The 17899-nt window shown below is 55.5% G+C and overlaps 2 protein-coding genes and 1 long non-coding RNA gene across 11 annotated transcripts in view; 2 read left to right on the top strand and 1 right to left on the bottom strand.

Annotated features, from left to right (window-relative positions):
* Positions 1–8056, top strand: part of USP2 (ubiquitin specific peptidase 2) — a 16885-nt gene extending 8829 nt beyond the window's left edge. For 2 of the 5 annotated variants that reach the window (XM_034665972.1, XM_034665970.1), the window contains 11 exons: positions 3254–3304; positions 3814–3913; positions 4089–4200; positions 4303–4413; positions 4630–4694; positions 4911–5014; positions 5106–5186; positions 5338–5416; positions 5640–5747; positions 5933–6053; positions 6323–8056. In XM_034665972.1, coding sequence (XP_034521863.1) covers positions 3254–3304; positions 3814–3913; positions 4089–4200; positions 4303–4413; positions 4630–4694; positions 4911–5014; positions 5106–5186; positions 5338–5416; positions 5640–5747; positions 5933–6053; positions 6323–6410 — 1020 coding nt within the window. In that variant the 3' untranslated portion in view covers positions 6411–8056. Of the gene's footprint in view, positions 1–101; positions 132–3253; positions 3305–3789; positions 3914–4088; positions 4201–4302; positions 4414–4629; positions 4695–4910; positions 5015–5105; positions 5187–5337; positions 5417–5639; positions 5748–5932; positions 6054–6322 lie in introns of those variants that run through there. The other 3 variants (XM_034665971.1, XM_034665969.1, XM_019793133.2) reach the window with 2 other exon arrangements.
* On the bottom strand, positions 2704–15880 carry LOC117803327. Its single transcript, XR_004627038.1, has 2 exons — positions 15381–15880; positions 2704–4431 (listed from the first exon to the last, which is right to left on the bottom strand). It is a non-coding gene; the product is annotated as an uncharacterized LOC117803327 (long non-coding RNA).
* MFRP (membrane frizzled-related protein) lies at positions 12462–17884 on the top strand. 5 transcript variants are annotated; one of them, XR_004627034.1, is made up of 13 exons: positions 12462–12796; positions 12922–13024; positions 13139–13252; positions 13373–13555; positions 13687–13900; positions 14272–14402; positions 14542–14667; positions 14896–14972; positions 15373–15521; positions 16012–16156; positions 16252–16380; positions 17073–17200; positions 17294–17428. XR_004627034.1 is itself a non-coding variant. In XM_002914070.3 (13 exons), exons 1-13 carry the CDS (start codon positions 12743–12745, stop codon positions 17516–17518), a joined length of 1764 nt encoding a protein of 587 aa, XP_002914116.1. In that variant the 5' UTR covers positions 12462–12742; the 3' UTR covers positions 17519–17884. The 5 variants fall into 5 exon arrangements, 4 of the variants coding, with proteins under 4 accessions (XP_002914116.1, XP_034521865.1, XP_034521864.1 ...); XM_002914070.3 differs by having other exon boundaries at positions 16012–16142; positions 17294–17884; XM_034665974.1 differs by lacking the exon at positions 17073–17200 and having other exon boundaries at positions 16012–16142; positions 17294–17884.
* Positions 17885–17899: the final 15 nt, after the last annotated feature.

Below are 17899 nucleotides of genomic sequence, written 5' to 3'. Positions count from 1 at the left end.
CCGCCTCCTCCCCAGGACGCCCCCCCTCCCCCACCCTGCCGCGCGCCCCCGGCCGGGGCGGGGGGGGCAATTCTTCCGAGCCCCCACCCTCCTTTCCCAGGGTCTCCCAGCAAGGAATGCCCCCTCCCCAGGTGATCTCAGGCTTACTCGCGGCCCCCTCCCCTTGTTGAGGTCCCAACCCCTGAGGTTCCCCCCCCTTCCTCTCCCTCTTCGTGACCCGGGCACCAGGTGGCCCTTGGGCTCTTAATTCCTGGCACCTCTCAGGACAGGTGCAGGAAAGCGTAACCTTGACTAGTTCTCTCTGTGTGAGGGAGCCGGCAGCACGCTGGACTCTGCGGGTGTGACTGACTCCTCCAAGGCCAAAACCCAGCGAGAAAGGCTGGTCGGAAAGAGCCGCCCCCTCCTAACTGGTCCCAAAGGGCGCTCTCCCGAAGGGTTGGTAACGGGGGTCCTTTGACCCTGTGAAGGGCAGAGGAGTCGCAGACAGGTGAAAGAGGGCGGCTTCCCTTTCCTTTTCGGCCCTCCCCCAGTTCTGCTAAGTGGGCACTGGATCCCTCAAATGAAGTAGCCACCCCAGGGTAATGCTGGGACCAGAGGCTGGGCACTGCCCCCTTGGGGAAGGGAGAAGGGGCCAGAGCTTGACAGATCTTATGTAACAGGCACCAGCTCCCGAGTTGGCAGTGCGTGCACTGCCCCGTGCCAGGGCCACACCAGGCTCCTTGGCCGCAGCCAGGACTCATGGCTGACCCTCATGGCACAGGTCAAGTAAGCAGGAAAGCCCTTTACTGGGGTCTTGAGTGTGAAGACACAAACCTCAATCAGCCTTGCTTATACGACCCACATCCCCCAATGTTCCCTCCCCATTAACCCAGAGCGGGCTCTCCCTGAGGCCCCTGCTCCTTCACGGAGGGTGAATGCTGTCAGTTTACTAACCGTGGAGGTGGCATCTGCTTTTTAGAACAGTGGTTGCCCCTAAGTCAAGGTTAGGTTTGCTGATGACTAATTTTAAGGAAGTTCTTGATCCAGACTCTCTCAAGTCTTCGCATATGCGTTCCACATAGCAGCTGGAGTCATTTCCTTCTCCCCCGGTGAGAGGCTCACTGTGTGGGGTCTCCCGACCTCTCCAGTTCTAGCCTCTCCCTGTCGGCCCTGAGGTAGGATTGTTTTCCCCAGAAGAAAGGTCACTCCTGGGACATTTTGTTCCTCTCTGGAATGGAAAGTGCTGACTTTCCCTTGAGCTCCTGATTTCCTATTCATGGCAGAAGAATATCTGGCTGGGTATAGAACAGCCCTGCTCTCCCCTCCACTCCCACCCCCCAACTCCTCTCATCCAGCCGCCTTCTACACAGAGCGCTTAGAATTTGGCAAGTAGTTTTGAACTCAGGAAATTTTAGACAAAGACACGAGCCACCCCCACCCCTACAAAAAGAAAAATGAACAGAGGGTCCTAGCAAAGCCTTAAAGGAGCCTCCCCCATCTCTCCGGGCCATGAGTAGAGTTGGATGCTCTAGAACAGTAAGCATAGGTGATGACGTGTTGTTCTTGACCCTCACCGCACTGGGTCAGAGTTAAAAGTGTCAACACCACAGAAATGCCTTGGTACAAAGACGCCTCCAGTTTTCCATTGCCCTCCCCCCATTAGTGCTGAGGGACTACGGTCTCAGCTGGATGCCCAGTTTGGGGGGACATTGACATGATCACCAGGCTTTGCTTCTACAGCTCCTTTAGACAGATGTTGTCTGAGGCACAGGGGGTAAGAACTAACAAGCACTGCCAAAAATAGGAGCAAGAGCGGATCTTGGGGGAGGAGAGGACGGGTGTCCTGTTGTGGACAGGCTTTAACCGTTTAGTTCCGAATGGGCAACACAGAGACTTCAGTGTTTTTGTTGTGCCCCAGGGGAGTCCTTCTCCAGGTCTACCTGAAAATGCTGATAAGATATTTGTCCAGGGAATTGTCTGTGTTGTGGTCCTCTTACTGGAACATCAGGGTTTAGACTGTCAGAAAGGTAAGATCTAAATTTTGTGTTTGGGGCCATATACTGCTAGCTCTGGCAGAGTTCAAGGAGGCTTAGGCCCACCTGCTGCCAATAAGCTTTGCTCTGTAACTGCAGGTGTAAACCAGGTCTCTCTTCCGAGTATATTTCCTTCCCTACCGGTTAGTGTTAGACCTGACAACTGGCAAAAAGGGGTCCTCTTACTTGTGGGATCAGCAGGGCAATTCCTGAGAAAAGCCCTCCTTCAGCCTGCCTCTCCCCACCCCACCCCCTTGAGCTGACAACCTCATGGGCTTTGAGCTGCTGACAGCTTCAGAGGCTGTCAGCACACAGCATGAGTAATTTTAGCTGAGTTATTTCAGGCTTCTGTTCTGATCAGGGTTGAGCTGGCCCCACGCATGCCCCAGTCAGTGTTGCTCCAGAGTTGCCGGCTCCCTCGTCCCCTCCCTGAGAGAGGGGGTGGCAGGCTCATCTGCACACTGTTTCTTTAACCCTTTGAGCCGAAGGTTTTCTGACTCCTTGCAGGTAGGGCCAGAATTAGCCAAGAGACCTGGACCTAGCAGCTGTCTCGCTCCAACCCCCTCACCAGCCTCCACAATAGGGACAAGAACAAGAGTGGCACCTTCAGCCAGGTGCTTACCTCTGCATGGCCACAATCTGCCATCAGAAAGCTTCCCAGCCAGTGACCAGTCAGGATGCTGAAACCTGAGCCAGGCAGGGAGGATTCTCCCAGGCTTTAATCAGTCTTTAGGAACTGAGCTCAGCTGGAAGGAATTCCACCTGTCTCCGGCAATTCAGAATGGCAGGCTAACTTCAGTTTTCCTCAGCTGAAGATCTTAAACTCACTTCAGATGTTTTGTCATTGAACATTTCAGGATCTCCTTGAAGTGCCTGTTATGACAGCTGCTTCGTGTATTGGACATCTAAGGGTAGAAAAGTGGGTCATTTGAGATAGCATCCGGATTTGGAACCCGGAGTTCCTTGTAGCCTGGAATCAAATACATGAATTCCTAAGCTCTAGTTCTGATCTCCAGCTTCCAGTATGGCAGAGAATGAAGAGGCATGTACAGATCAGGGAAAACACATGTCAACAAAAGAAAGGAAAGCCCTGAAGAATATTTGTGTTGTGTGTTGAAGAGAGAATAATGTGTGTGCCTGATGCTCCTGGCTCCAGCTGGCAGAGAGGTGCATGAGCGAGCCTAGCACAGGCCCAGCCTCTTTGCCTTCAGCCTCATATGCCATGTGTTCTTTGCTTACAGAATTCTAAGAGCGCCCAGGGTCTGGCTGGTCTTCGAAACCTTGGGAACACGGTGAGCTCTTCCCAGCCCTACTATCCCAGTGGGACCATCTGACCAGAGTTCCCTCCTGGCTCCAGCTGATTCCCTATCCTCTAGAAGCCAGTTGATACCTGCCCGTCCTGGCTGGTGGGTTTTACAGAATGGCTGGGGCTCTGCCTCAATGCCGGCCCCCAGCAGGAAGCACTGCTAAGGAGAGTCGCCCTCTTCACTGTCTGCTACTTTCCCGGATCCTTCTCCTGAAGGACATCCATCACTTCCCACCCACTTCTGTCCAGCTCACCCACACCCTCTTGTACACCTCTGCAGTCAATAACCAGTTACGTCACCTGGGCCGGCAGCGGGAATTAGCCTCACGGCGCCCCTTTCCCTTACGAAAAGAGGAACTTGAGGCTGTGGGAGCGTTCGTCTCTGGGGTAGATGAACCGGAGGGCCTCTGGGACTAAGTGAGTAGACGGGCCAGACAGGGCTCTGTCTCACTGAGTGGATGCTCTCCACAGTGCTTCATGAACTCCATTCTGCAGTGCCTGAGCAACACCCGGGAGCTGAGGGATTACTGCCTCCAGAGGCTCTATATGCGGGACCTCAGCCACAGCAGCAATGTACACACGGCCCTCATGGAAGGTGAGGAGCCCGGCCTGGACCCTTGTCCTGCTCCACTGTTAGTAGTTGGGTGTTGTATGTATCCCTCCTACTTTTCTTTCTTTGGCTTCTTTTTGGTGGGATTCTAGTCTGAGTTTCTTACAGAAAGTGTCCCACCTGTCCTCCATGCCCCCTCTCTACCCTCTCCTTCCAACAGAGTTCGCAAAACTAATCCAGACCATATGGACTTCATCCCCCAATGATGTGGTGAGCCCCTCTGAGTTCAAGACCCAGATCCAGAGATATGCGCCACGCTTCGTTGGCTATAAGTAAGAGCCTTGCGGACGTGTCCTCCCTGGGGTGGGTGCCGGCCATAGCAGGTTGGCTCTTGGAATGAGAGGTATTGCTCCCTCTCTTTTCTTTGGACTCAGTCAGCAAGATGCTCAGGAGTTTCTTCGCTTTCTTCTGGATGGGCTCCACAACGAGGTGAACCGAGTGACGGTGAGGCCCAAGTCCAACCCTGAGAACCTCGATCATCTTCCGTAAGTAAGAGGGGAATGCTGTGGGGAAGAAAAACTTGGTGAACTTGAGTTTTTGGCTGACTTCTTTGGAAAGAATTTTAAATATTAAGGATTTAGACTGATGGACCTGTAATAGTTTGGAAAGAATTTTAAATATTAAGGATTTAGACTGATGGACCTGTAAACTTCTCATGGCGTGAGCTCTGACCCAGTTGTCTCCCTCTCTCTGGTTCCTAGTGATGATGAAAAAGGACGACAGATGTGGAGGAAATATCTAGAACGGGAAGATAGTCGGATTGGGGGTAAGTGCATGAATGGGAGGAAGAGCTGCTTTCCCTGTTAACTGCTTTTGCCTGAGCAGAGCATGAGCATGAAAAGCCCTAAGGGTCATCCTCTCAGGGGACCCTCCTGCCCCGTGGCCCCTGAACGGAGGCAGGAGCGCTGACAGGGCACGCAGCCCAGAGAAGACATGCACTCCTTCTCCGGGTTTAAGCTCTGCTGCCCCGTCTCTTCTGCAGATCTCTTCGTTGGGCAGCTAAAGAGCTCCCTGACATGTACTGACTGTGGTTACTGCTCTACAGTCTTTGATCCCTTCTGGGACCTCTCACTGCCCATCGCTAAGGTATGTGCCCCTGTTGCCCCATGTGGGAGGCGCCCACTCCTGCCTTCTCATGTCATCGACCTCTGTGCCTTCTACGCTTTGTCTCTCCCAGCGAGGTTACCCTGAGGTAACTTTAATGGACTGCATGAGGCTCTTCACCAAAGAGGATGTGCTCGATGGAGATGAAAAGCCGGTAAGTCCCCCTTCCATGGGAGCAGGAGCACACATCCAAGAGACCACCCTGGGAAAGAGCTGTTACCAGCAGATGCAGCCTAGGAGTGACTGGACTTGGCCCATCTCTTCTCCCCCAAGTCCTCTGTAGCTCTGTTTGTCATGTCTTGCAGACATGCTGTCGCTGCCGAGCCAGAAAACGATGTATAAAGAAGTTCTCCATCCAGAGGTTCCCAAAGATCTTGGTGCTCCGTATCCTTACAGTCCACCATGGCAGGGGCTTGCCTTTAGGGAGTGACTGATGACAAGGGGCCAAACTGAGGGCGAGCAGAGTAGAAAAAAGGAAATTTGGTAGGCTTTCCTTTGCCAGTTTGCTCTTTTGCTTCTGACAAGGACTTCTCCCTCTTAGGACCCAGTCCCCTTTACTTTGACTACCCTCGCCACCCTCTCTGTCCTTGACTCACGTCAACCCCAGATCTGAAGCGGTTCTCAGAATCCAGGATACGAACCAGCAAGCTCACAACATTTGTGAATTTCCCATTAAGAGACCTGGACTTGAGAGAATTTGCCTCAGAAAACACCAGTGAGTATTTTCAGCTGGGAGGGCAGAATCAAGGCGCCAGTGCCTAAAATCCAGATGGGAGGCCAAGAGGTGGAAGGAAGCCGCTAAAGAGTGAGTTAACGAAAATCAGGAATAGAGGCAGGAGGGAGAGGGAATGTGGGGCAAGGAATGCTTTGGGGGCCTGAAACCTTGTACTTCCTCCTCAGACCACGCTGTTTACAACCTGTACGCTGTGTCCAATCACTCTGGAACCACCATGGGCGGCCATTATACAGCCTACTGCCGGAGCCCAGTGACAGGCGAATGGCACACTTTCAATGACTCTAGGTGAGACAGAGCTCTCGGGCCGGGTTCCCGGCTGCTGGACACCCCTGCCTCACCCACCTGTACCAGATAGAAGAGGTCAGAGCCACAAGGCCGTGTAACATGTCCGAGTCGGCTTGCTCCTTTGCAGAATTTCTAGAGGATTGCAGAAGAGATTGGCTTTGGGGGCACCCAGGGAGAGGAGCGATGGGCCCTCACGGTCCGTCAGCCGCTCTGTGTGGGTCCCGGTGGCCCCCTCTCCAGGGCTCTGACTTTCCCCCTTCTCTCCACAGCGTCACACCCATGTCCTCCAGCCAAGTGCGCACCAGCGACGCCTATCTGCTCTTCTATGAATTGGCCAGTCCACCCTCCCGCATGTAGCAGCGAGGAGCTACAGCCCTTTCTCCCTTCCCCGTGGTGGCCCCACACCCTAAGTTTTTTTTTAAAAGACAAAAAAAAAAAAAAAGTGACGAATGAGAGAAAAATAAAGTAAACTAAAGCTGCCGAGCAGGAGTTGCTGCAGCTTGGTCAGGGTCTGGAGCGGGGAGCCGGGTGCTCCTGAGCCACACCCGGCACGAAGATCGACAGGACACAGCCTGGAGCCCGCACAGTGCCCCCCTCGGCTTCTCGTTTGCATTTTTAAGCTTGTGGGTTTTCTCCTGTGTGTAATAAACAACAGTGGTCTGTGGGGAGAAGATCCTGGTCCACTTGCTGCCCTTCCAGCCCCCAGTTCCTCCCGAGAAGACAGCGCCCTCTGGAGCCTGCTGGGAGGATCGCTGCCTGGAAGCACCTGCGCTTGAAGCCGCACTCTGTCTTCACCTGGACCCCGCTCACCGGTCCAGAAGCAAGAAGAACACCCATGAGCCAAGAGCCCTCTTAACGCTGCTAACTCCAGGGGGACAGACAAGAGGACGACTTTGAAAAAAGCTGATTTTGGTTTTTAAAAACCCAACTTTTTTTTTTTTTTTAAATTACCATAACTTAAGTTTTCAGACTGGAGATGCTCTCCTTCACACCTCTTCACAGCTGGGACGTCGTGCTGGTCATTTGTTTTTAGTTCTTCAAATACAGCTTTTCTAATGCTAGCCCCCAGTGGTGCTAGATGGCTGTTGGCCAGGCCCCAAGCACAGCCACAGTAGACCCGGGATCGAACAAGTTTTTGTTTTGTTTTTTTAATGTTTTGGATGGAATCTAGTTGCCTCCAAGAATTGTGCCTTATAGCATTTGGGGACCAGGGGGTAACTGCCCCTCCCTGAAATATCCCTCAGCCTGTTCCCTTTTCCCCGGTGCCATGTTCAACCTCGCTGGGGGAGATGGCTCCCTGGCTCGGTTTGCATTGCAGTGAGGTGGAGAGGAGAGTAGGTAGAAGGAGATTTCTTCTGGTAGTGTATCAAGTTTTTCCTGCCCACTTCCTCTAAGCCACCCCTGGTCTACTCCCCCCAGCTGATTGAAGGATAGCACAAGCCCCTTATCCCTAGAGCTTCTCTCACCTTTAATTTATTCCCTTTTAACACGCTTTTTCTTCCTGACCTCCATGCCCCCACCCCTTCTCAGAGCCTCCTAGACATAGGCCCTTTGGACCGAGTTTCTCAGGGATGCCATGCCGCCCCTCAGCCCCTCTTGGCATCGGTCTTCAGTCCTACCCTGGGAGCTGGAGCCTGGGTGTTTGGGGACATCTTGCTTCCGCTATACGATTCTTTCCCATGGGCGTGATTTTGTCCTGAGTAGTTGGACAGAGCTTGGTGCTGTCTCAGAGTAAAGCTGTTCAGCACCGAGGCATGGAGCTCTGTGCATCCACACGGCTGGGCCCAGCTTGTGCCCCTTGGAGCCTGAAGCTTTCCAGTGCTCCCAGAAGGAGGCATCAGAGAAAGACACCCCAAGTTTAACTGGCCTGACCCCCTTCCCCAGGGAAGCCCTGTGAACCTGAGCCAAAGGGCTGGTGTGCACTTGTTTACCGTGTAAGCAAGAGTAGAAGAATGTCTGATGTCCAGTGGAACCTTGTACAGAATAAATAATAGCTTTGAGAAGCTGGTAAGTGCCGGCATCTTGATTTGGGAAGGGTCTGCCCCCAGGAAGCGTTCTGAGCCGATTAGCCACCCCAAATTTAACTGCTTCGACTAGACTGTGAATTCCAAGTTCTCAAACCCGTTGCCCACTGTTTAATCTAAATTTTTCAACGCTACAAAACTGAACTAGCACACGTTGTGAACATTCTGTTCGTCTGGATTCACCAGGTAACAGTTTGCCACACTTGTCTCCGGATACTTTACTCTTGGGGGCAAAACATGGAGGGGTGAGGGGTCATTGCCCCCTCTAACTACTTCAGCATGCATCTCCCACATAAGCTCAATGCCATCTTCCCCCGTAAGAAACGCGCAGCTGGCAGACACTTCTTTACGTGGACTGTCTGCCATTGAGCGGCCAGTGTGGGCACTCACGGTTGTCGTGACCCTGGGTGCCTGTACGGACCTAGGACGAGCTCTAGCAGAGGCTGGACATAACCAGGTTCGCTCTCGAAGCAGAGTGGCTGTACCAGGATGCGGAGGAATCAAGACTTGGCCCTTGATGAACGAGAGACTTCAACTTGCCCTAGTAATACCTAGAAAGAGCCACTTTTACATTGAAGATCTTGTTCTCCAAAGCGCTTTTTTCAAGGTTTAAACAGATTTAACCCTTTCAAGAGATTGCCTCTTTGGGGCACTCGGGGACTTGTCTCTTTTGGTTTTCTCTCTTAGCCCTTAATACTGTTCAGACTTTGCATTGCTGCCCCTGATTTTAGAACTCTGGAAGCTGAAGCCCCCACCAGTTGAACTTAGAGTACTTTATCGGGACTTTTCCTAACTACCTCCCTGCTCCAGGCACTGAAAAATCAAGGCCTGCCTATTCGATCTTTGCTGAGACAGCAGTGCCTGCTGTCAAACTCACATCAAGGGATGAGACAGTAGTGGGAGCATTGCTTCTGGGCGTTTCCCAGAAGTGGGAAAAACAGTGACTCAAACCCTGAGATTTCACCCCAGCCTGTCCTGGAAGCGGCCTGACCCAGGGTAAGATTTTTCAATGCAGATGATTTCCCCCAAAACCACAGGTCAACAGGATGGTCTTCAAAATGGAAACAGGCTTCGAGCAAAGTGGATGGGTGAGCCCCAAATCAGTGTAACTTGCTACACCTCTCCCTTGACTAGTTTTTCTCTGGTTGTGGACACCACCGGTGCCTTTCTGTTGTCTTCCACAGGGGAGCAGAGGACTACCGGTACTGTCCAGGGCAGGGGCTCAGCCTGCCCCACCCTTGCTCCCAGCTCTCCCTTCTGTACTTAACCTGTGGTGCTCTCATTCCATGGCAACAGGTCCCAGTGCTACACAGATCCCAGACACAATCTGTCCCCATGTTTCTTTATCCATCAGCTTTGCCTCCTAGCAACTGGGATTTCTGCCCCCATTCTTTGCTTGCGTTCCAGCAGGCCTCCCCATGGGGAGGAAGGGGGCTCTCCCCCTGCAACTGCTCTGGTGTGACCTTGAACAAGAACCTTCCTCTTTCTGGGCCTTGTGCCTCATCTGAGTTAAGGAGATTGGACCCTGAAGTTCTCAGCTCAAGTGTCCTCCTCCTAAGTCACTTCTCTAAATACGTGCCTCAAAGTCCCAAGTGAGGGGCCCTTTAGTGCCTCTGGTTTCAGTTTTTGAGAGTTACTCTACATTTTTTTTAATGACCAATGCTCAGAAAATACATATTTCTCTCCATAGAGCTTCAAAGTCAGGACCATAGAGGTCACCTTGTCCACATTCTCATTTTGCCAGTGAGGACACAAGTGCTAGAGAAGGCTGGCTCGAGTCCACTGGTTTGTCAATGGCTGAGGCAGGACGGTTCTCTTTCCATCTGAGTACTCTGAGTATTCCGTCTTTTGGGTGAATAATTGACAGCTTTTTGCAGGGTAGAGTTTTCTGCAGCAAGTTTTCCGAACTTGTGTCTGTTAGGAACTGAGCTGAACAGCAGTGTAGCAAGGAAACTCCCTGATTCCATCCATCCACACACCAGCACCATCTATCACATACCTGGGCCCCACAGGGTCAAGGCCGAGCACCTCTGAGGGCCCCTGTCCTTCGTCGCTCTAGAGGCAGAAACGAGCACCTGAGCAGGAGGCAGCAGAAAGAGACTAGCATTTATACTCCAAGCAAAATACTTAATCGTCCTGAGCCTCAGTTTCCTCCTCTGTAATCTGAGTATAACAATAGCTACTGAGAGCTGTGTCTGGAACATACTAGGTATTCAAATGCCCATGTCCCACACACAGCCCCACATCTCCAGGACCGCGCCATCAACATTCACATTCTCTTAGTGGGTGATGCTCAGCCAACGTTTGGTCCCCTAGCCTCTCGGGATGCTTGTGCCTTCTTTTCTCCTCCAAACAACATACGACAAAGGCTCAGGAATGCAAAGTAAGTAACAGCATGGCCCAGAATTCGTGAAGTACAGCCACCGAAAGGACAACCGAAATCCAAGGGATGGGCATTTCTGGTTGCCTGCTATTCAGTGTGGCCTGCCCCCGGGAGATCGAGGAAGGCTGGCTGGAATAGAGCTGCAGTCTTCTGGGCTTCTAGAGACGAGGGGACATCCAGAAGCCAGGGGACGAGGGTCAAGGCTAGGGGTGGCAGTGAACAAGGAGAGGAGGAGGAGGACGATTGACAGATTTGGGTGGGGAAGAAGAGTCAGATGCTAATGCACACCTCCAGTGCTGGCCCAGGGAACAAGGAAAAAGAAGGCATTCCACATGAGAGGACAAGCCTGGGCACCTGTCTTTCGTAGGAAGGACACATCATGTTCCAGGGACAATGAAGAGGCTGGTCTGGCTGAAGTGGAAGTTTGAGCTAGAGAACTAGCAGGAGAGCATGCCAGAGAGCCCGGAGTCCCAGAATGTTCTAGCCAAGCTCAGGCTGGCCTCGCCCTTCCTGGTGGCAGAAGAGAAGAGAATCAAGGAGAGAGAATGGTGTGTGGGGTCAGCATGGGGGAGCTACAGGAAGTCATGCTCTTAGGAATACAAGCAGAAGCCCAAGAGAGCCAGAAACCACTGGAACAGCACCCTAAGTCCCCTTTGCCCAGAGGATGGCCACGGAAAACAGCAGAAGCCAGACAGAAGCTTCCCACACAGCCTCTGGAAGACTGTGCTGTGTACTCACAAATGAAAAGGCAAATAATGTTTTAGGGTTCTTGTGGAAGGAAATACCTCTCAAACCCTCTAAAAGCAGTCCCCATCCAAGGATCCAAGAAAAAGGCTTGCCCCCTTATACACAGGCAGCCCAGGGCCCCCCAGGGGATGAATGGAGAATAACCTGGGGGTGAAGGGTCTCCTCGAGTATGAGGACAGCTGCATAAGCATCAGATAATCTGTCTCCTTTGTTTCTTCTCTCCCCTCTGGGCTCCTCACTTTGTTTCCCTATGTTGCCAGCAGGCCTCACCCCCGTGGAGGGTTAGAGAGGTGTGTCCTGGGAAGCACACGCTTTGGATTTCCCCAGCCCCAGATTCAACTCTTGGCTCTGTATCGCACCCACTGTGTGACCCTGGGGAAGCCTCAGTGCCGTCATTTGTGAGATGGTTATGCTACCACGTAGTGTGACCTAGGGAGGGAAACGACACGGAAGGCCTCTTGCCCAGGGCCTAATACGCAACATTGTGCAAATGCTGGCCACGAAGATGCGGCTGCCTCCCTTGTCCCGCACTGCCCGACCCCGCCCGAGCATGGCTAACACAAAACAGGTTAACAAGCCCTTTCCTTCCTCCCCGAGGACGGCTGGGCCAGGCTGGGTTTTTCCAAGAGACTGTCGTCACGGAGGAAGAGGCATGAAGTGTCCAGTTTGCAGAGGGTGGGTTTTCTATCCTGCAGCAGCAGATAGCACCAACTCCCAGGCCCCACAGCCAGTGGAGGGCCTGCCCCGGCCCACCCTGTCCAAGGACTTGGCCCCTCTTCCTTCTTCTCCCCTGCCTTTTCTCTGCAGGCCAAAGGGCCCCAGGCAGAGGAAGCAGGCCCCTCCCGCTCCCCTAGCACATCAGCACGGAGAGAAGCAGCCCCTACGTACCATGTGCTTCCTGTACTGCCGTAGCTGGTCCTGGCCACATAGGTACGCTCACGGGGGCCTCCCAAAGACCCGAGCTTGGCTAACGTCCAGGCCCCAGATGGGAGGGCAGCTGATTTTGTCCAGACCCCCTCAGGCTCCTAGGCCTTAAAGCTGTAGAACCCTCCCACCCAGCTTCCAAGGCTCCCTCACGCTTGCACTGTCCTCCTTCCCTCCCAGCACCCCTCGGGTGCTCACTCAATATTTTGGGAGAGGTGAGGAAAGGGGGTGTCAGCTCCCCTGGTCACACCCTCCCACCACAAGCACCTAGTTTCCCCTGCGGGGTGTTCTCAACCTCGGCCTGTGCCTTTAAGGACTGCTGCCCTGGGCCAAGCTCTCGACCTTAGCGCCCTCAGCTGAGTTGGATTAAGGGACCATTTCATGCCTTTGCGAATTCCTTCTGGCTGCTTTCTTCCCCAACACAGGGACAGAGTAGCCAGGGCCTGAACCAGTCGGCCAAGGGCAGTCTGAGAGTCAGTCTCATCTGGCAGCCCCTTCCCAAAGGGAGCAGAGGCTGTCCCTTTGATAAGTACTTTGGGATCTGGGAGTGGGCCCTTGGCGGTCTTAGGCAATCATAGGGACTCCCAGAAAGCCATGCAGAGCCTTGAACCATGAAGGAATGCTCGGATATCATCCTGTGTGTGGAGGCGACAGAACTGAGCAAGGTAAGGGTCTCATAGGACCCCCTCCCAAGCCCCAGATCCCTGCCTAGGGCTGGCCGTGCCCCAGGGGACATGCCAGCCAGGCAGTGTGGCCACTGGCCCTCAGTCCTCCAGTCTTTCCCTTTCAGACTGAGTTCTGCAATCCTGCTTTTGAGCCTGAATCAGGGCCACCTTGCCCTCCAGCAGCCTTCCGGGAAGATGCCAGCTGCAGCATCCCGGCTCCCTGGCATGGTAACCATCTCAGGGAGTGACCCGCATGGGGGAGAACAGAGACCTAGGAGCTAGAACAGCGTGAGCGACGCCCAAGGAGCCCTCAACATCCCACCCCACCCCACCCACCCACAGGTCAGCGCCCCCGGGGGCTCCGCCCCGACTGCCATTTCTCCTGGCTGTGCGTCCTCCTGCTGGCCGGCCTCCTGCTCCTGCTGCTCGGGCTTCTGGTAGCCATCATTCTAGCCCGTGAGTCCCGGGCCCTGCTTGGGAGAAGGGCTTTTGAATGAGATTCCATAAGCCACTCTATGCGTCACCTCTGGGGAACCAGCTCCTCTGAATCCCACTCCCCCATCTTCCCACCTCCAGAGTTGCGGGCTACACCCCTGTCTGGGGTCTCCTATCAGCTACTGCCTACCCAAGACCTGACCCCCAGTGGGACCACCACCACCACCCCCACCACCCCTTCCAACATCACCACCACCTCTCCGGCATCTGGGAACCCAAAAGAACAGCTGGAGGAGGCAGGCATGAGCCCCTCACCCCAGCCCAGTGAGTACCCAGGGCAGATCTTCCTGGAGAAGAGTCCAAGATGGCAGAAGGAGGAGGGGCCAGGAAGGAGAGCCTTGGAAATAAAAGGGTCTCTCCTTTTGACCTCGGAACTCTAACCTTCATCTCTGCAGCCTGTGGGGGCCTCCTTTCTGGCCCAAGGGGCTTCTTCAGCAGCCCCAACTACCCGGACCCTTACCCGCCCAACGCCCACTGCGTGTGGCACATCCAGGTGGCCGCAGACCGGGCAGTACAGCTCAGGATCGAAGCGCTCAGCATGGAGAGCGTGGCCTCCTGTCTTTTCGATCGCTTGGAAATCTCTCCTGAGCCTGAAGGCCCCCTCCTTAGGTGGGGCCCCCTGCCCCCAGGAGATCTCACCCCTGCCCTGCGCCAGTGTGCGAAAGGTTGGACTGGGAAGAAACCCAGAAACCTGACCTCGGGGGCCCAGCTCTGCCACCAGCCTGCTGCATGACCTTGGGAAGGTCACCGCTCCTCTCTGTCAGATGGAGTTCCCACCCCGTTGTCCATGAATAAATGCCACAAGGAGGGACATGGCAGTCAGGAGAGTCAGAGCTCCCTGGGAAATGAAACGACCCTTTTTGACCCCGTCCTCCTCGAGTCAGGGCTTGAGGCAAGAGGACGGCAGGGCCCAGGCAGCCTCCACTCCGGCTGGCCCTGAGCTCTGAGCCTCCATCACCCCCCAATTTGGCTCCTTGCAGAGTGTGTGGGAGGGTGCCTCCCCCCACCCTCAACACCAACGCCAGCCGCCTCCGGGTGGCCTTCGTCTCCGACAGCAGTGTGGAAGGATTTGGTTTCCACGCCTGGTACCAGGCTGTGACTCCTGGGAATGGTGAGTGTTCTGCCACCCCACCTCTGGCTGTCCCTCAAGTGTCTGCTCCCCCCACCCCGCCAGACACTCACAGCACTGGCAAAAGGGCTGGAGACTCTGGGAGGTTCTGAATGTATACGCACCCTCCCCACACACACAGGGAGCTGTGCTCACGATGAGTTCCCCTGTGACCAGCTCGTCTGCCTGCTGCCTGACTCAGTGTGTGATGGTATTGCCAACTGTGCTGATGGCAGCGATGAGACCAGCTGCAGTGCCAAGTTCTTGGGTACGGGCCCCGCCAGGCACAGGGCGGGTACTGTCTTCAGGCATCCGATCCCAGATTCGGCCCGGGCTCCCCAGTTCTGGCCTAGCCCCCAACTTGCCTGGATAAGCTCCTGGCCCAGAAGTTGCTTCCTTATGGGCCTGGCCCAAACTCTCCCCTGCAGTCCCTGCCAGTGCGACCCGGTCCAAGGCACAGACCCTGGCAAACTCACGTCCCTCCTCCTCTCTTCAGGGTGCGGGGGGAATCTGACGGGGCTCCAGGGCACTTTCTCTGCCCCCCGCGACCTGCAGAGGTACCCTCGCCAGCAGGTAAGCCGGTGCACCACAGGGAGGGCGGTGTGGCACCTGCGGACCCACACCTGTGCAACGGGTTAGTGTGACTGGGAACAGCATGGGAGACGCGGCCTGGTTCTTGGGAAGGTCAGAGCTCCAACAGGCAGCAAGGGAACTGTATTCAGTGCTTACTAGGTAGCCCCATGTTCCCGTGCTGGGCAAACTTCTCTCTGAGAGCAGACAAGTTCAAAGGCCCTTCTGAGAGCAGACAGTTCAAAGGCCCTTCCACCAGGAGTGCAAAGAGCCTGGTGGGCCACCCCCTCCCATGCCCTGCCCGGCCTGCAGCAGGGAGAAAGCCCTTCTGGAGCCCTGCCTGGGTGCCCAGAGCGGGACGGGAGAAGGAACCCTGACTGACTCCATCCGTGCCTTCCCCCAGCTCTGTACCTGGCACATCTCCGTGCCGACGGGACACGGCCTAGAACTGCGGTTCCACAACTTCAGCCTGGAAGCTCAGGACGAGTGCAAGCTGGACTATGTGGCTGTGTATGAGGCCAGCGATGCAGGGGCTCTTGGCCTCCTGGGCAGGTAACCCCCTGAGCAGGAGCCCTGGAGAAACTCCATCCTCCACAGTCTGGCGGTCAAGGCCTCCCGCAGATTCACCCTGCTCTCTCCCTGGCTTCCAGTTCCTTCCGCTCTAAGCTTTTCACCGTCACCCTAGGAAGAGGCTTGTCCTTCCTCAGCCCAAAGCCTTTGTTTGGCATTGTCCCTGCGCAGAAGGTCATTTCCCTGTACCCTCCCCTCCTGGTTCTCCTGCCCCGCGGGGCCCACTCCCACTTCCCCTCAAACCCTCACTGGTGTTTCCCATCTCCGACTGGCTCAAATTCAAGCAGTTTGTTAAATTCTTTGCCTACTAAATATGTGTGCCTTCCTCCCAGGCCCTAAGTGCCATGAGTCAGCGGCCCTGTGTCCCATCCCCTCTGGCACGGCCGAGAGCACCAGCTCAGAGGGAGGCCCGCGGGAACACCCTGGGTGGGCCAAGAGCCCCCTGCCCAGGGCTGCTCTCTGGCTCGGGCAGGTTCTGTGGAACGGATCCCCCACCTCGCCTCATCTCCTCGCACCAGCAGCTGGTGGTGTTCTTTCGGACAGACCGTGGCATCAGCACCGGGGGCTTCTCTGCCACCTACCGGGCCCTCAATGCCACAGAGAGTGGGTGCCCCTGGGTGAGCTGGTGTGGGCAGTGGAGTTGCCTCCAGCAGAACGAGGAAGGGCTCCGGACCCCTGTCCCAGGGCACCGCCATACCCCCTTTGCCTACAGATCCCTGTGGGCCCAGAGAGTTCTGCCGTGATGGAGGCTGTAAGAGTCCGCAGTGGACATGTGACACATGGAGACGTTGCCCGGACAGCAGCGATGACAGCTGCAGCAGCCCCTTGTTCCCACCCCCAGGTGAGAAGCCGCCCCAGAGCACTGTGGGCGGGGCCCAGAAGGCGGGAGGAGGCTGGGGGTCGGTTCGTAGAAACCCCTTTGGCACCCTTCATCACAGCCCGCCCCGTCCTCCCCGATGGGGGGACTCCACAGAGTCCAGGGAGGGATTCTCACCCGGTGGTGACAATGGTACTTAACGTCACTGCCAAGGCAAGTGGGAATCTGGGAGTCAATGGTGGGGGCTTCAAGAACCAGTCCAGCCTTTTCACACAGAAAGCCCCTCTGCACAGCCCACCTCAGAGAGGAAGGTGAGGGGCACCTGGCTGGCTCAGTCATAGAGCATGGGACTCTTGATCTTGGGGTTGTGAGTTCAAGGCCCACATTGGGTGTGGAGCCTACTTAAAAAAAAGAAGATGAGGAGGAGGAGAAGGAGGCAAGAGCGGGGGAGTTCCTTCCAGGTGCCCCGCAGGCCCTGCCAATGTCAGTGTCTCATGTTCCCGAGATCAGAGAGACACCTACGTGATGCCCAGGGCTGGCAAAGGACGTTTGGGCGGGCTCTTGAGGACAATGCGCACCTGTGATGTGTGCAAAGCATCTCCCCATGTTAGCTCCTTTGATTCCCACAACAACCCCCAAATGACCCAGAGGGAGCGGTTAGGTGACTTGCCCTGGGTCACCAGCAGTGTCCCCCCACAGTGATTCTCCCCTTACAGAGCTGGCCTGTGAGCCTGTCCAGGTAGAGATGTGCGTCGGTCTGAGCTACAACACCACGGCCTTCCCTAACGTCTGGGTGGGCATGGCCACCCAGGAGGAGGTGGTGGAGATCCTCAGAGGTTACAAGGTGCTCTGGGAAGAGATTAGGAGGGGGGGCCCCCAGGAAGTGGAGGGAGCCTAGGGAGTATGGTGCCTGAGGGCTGATCTCCTCCTTCCACAGAGCCTGACAAGTCTGCCCTGCTACCAGAGTTTCCGGAGGCTCCTCTGTGGGCTGCTTGTGCCCCACTGCACCCCCATAGGCAGTGTCCTTCCCCCCTGCCGCTCTGTCTGCCAGGAGGCCGAGCGCCAGTGCCAGTCTGGCCTGGCTCTACTGGGTACCCCCTGGCCATTCAACTGTAACAGGCTACCCGAGGCGGCCGGCCTGGAGGCCTGTGCACGGCCCTGACCCTGAAGGCCGGCCCCTGCCCCTCGGCCTGCCCATCCACCTTTGCCAATCAGGGCGGGCAGGCAGGGGACAAAGGAAGGAGGACCAGCATGAGACTCTGCCCATCCTCTCTGGAGCCTCCCAGGGAGGGGAAGAGAAGTCCTCAGCAGGGCTACTGGAAGCTTCCCTGACCCTTTTCTTGCCCCAGCTCCACACCGTGCCATTGATCGTGAGGACTGCTTCCCACCCAAGCCTCTGACCCAGATTGCCAGTCTCCTGCCTTCCCCTCTCCACCTACTTTTTCAGGTTCTCCACCACCTGCCTTCTGACTCTTTCATGTATTGAACAAAAATGTGTTGGGGCGCCTGGGTGGCGCAGTCATTAAGCGTCTGCCTTCGGCTC

This window comes from Ailuropoda melanoleuca, chromosome 8, assembly GCF_002007445.2.
Source record: "Ailuropoda melanoleuca isolate Jingjing chromosome 8, ASM200744v2, whole genome shotgun sequence".
Lineage (NCBI taxonomy): Eukaryota > Metazoa > Chordata > Mammalia > Carnivora > Ursidae > Ailuropoda > Ailuropoda melanoleuca.
This window is presented reverse-complemented; position numbering and strand designations above follow the sequence as displayed.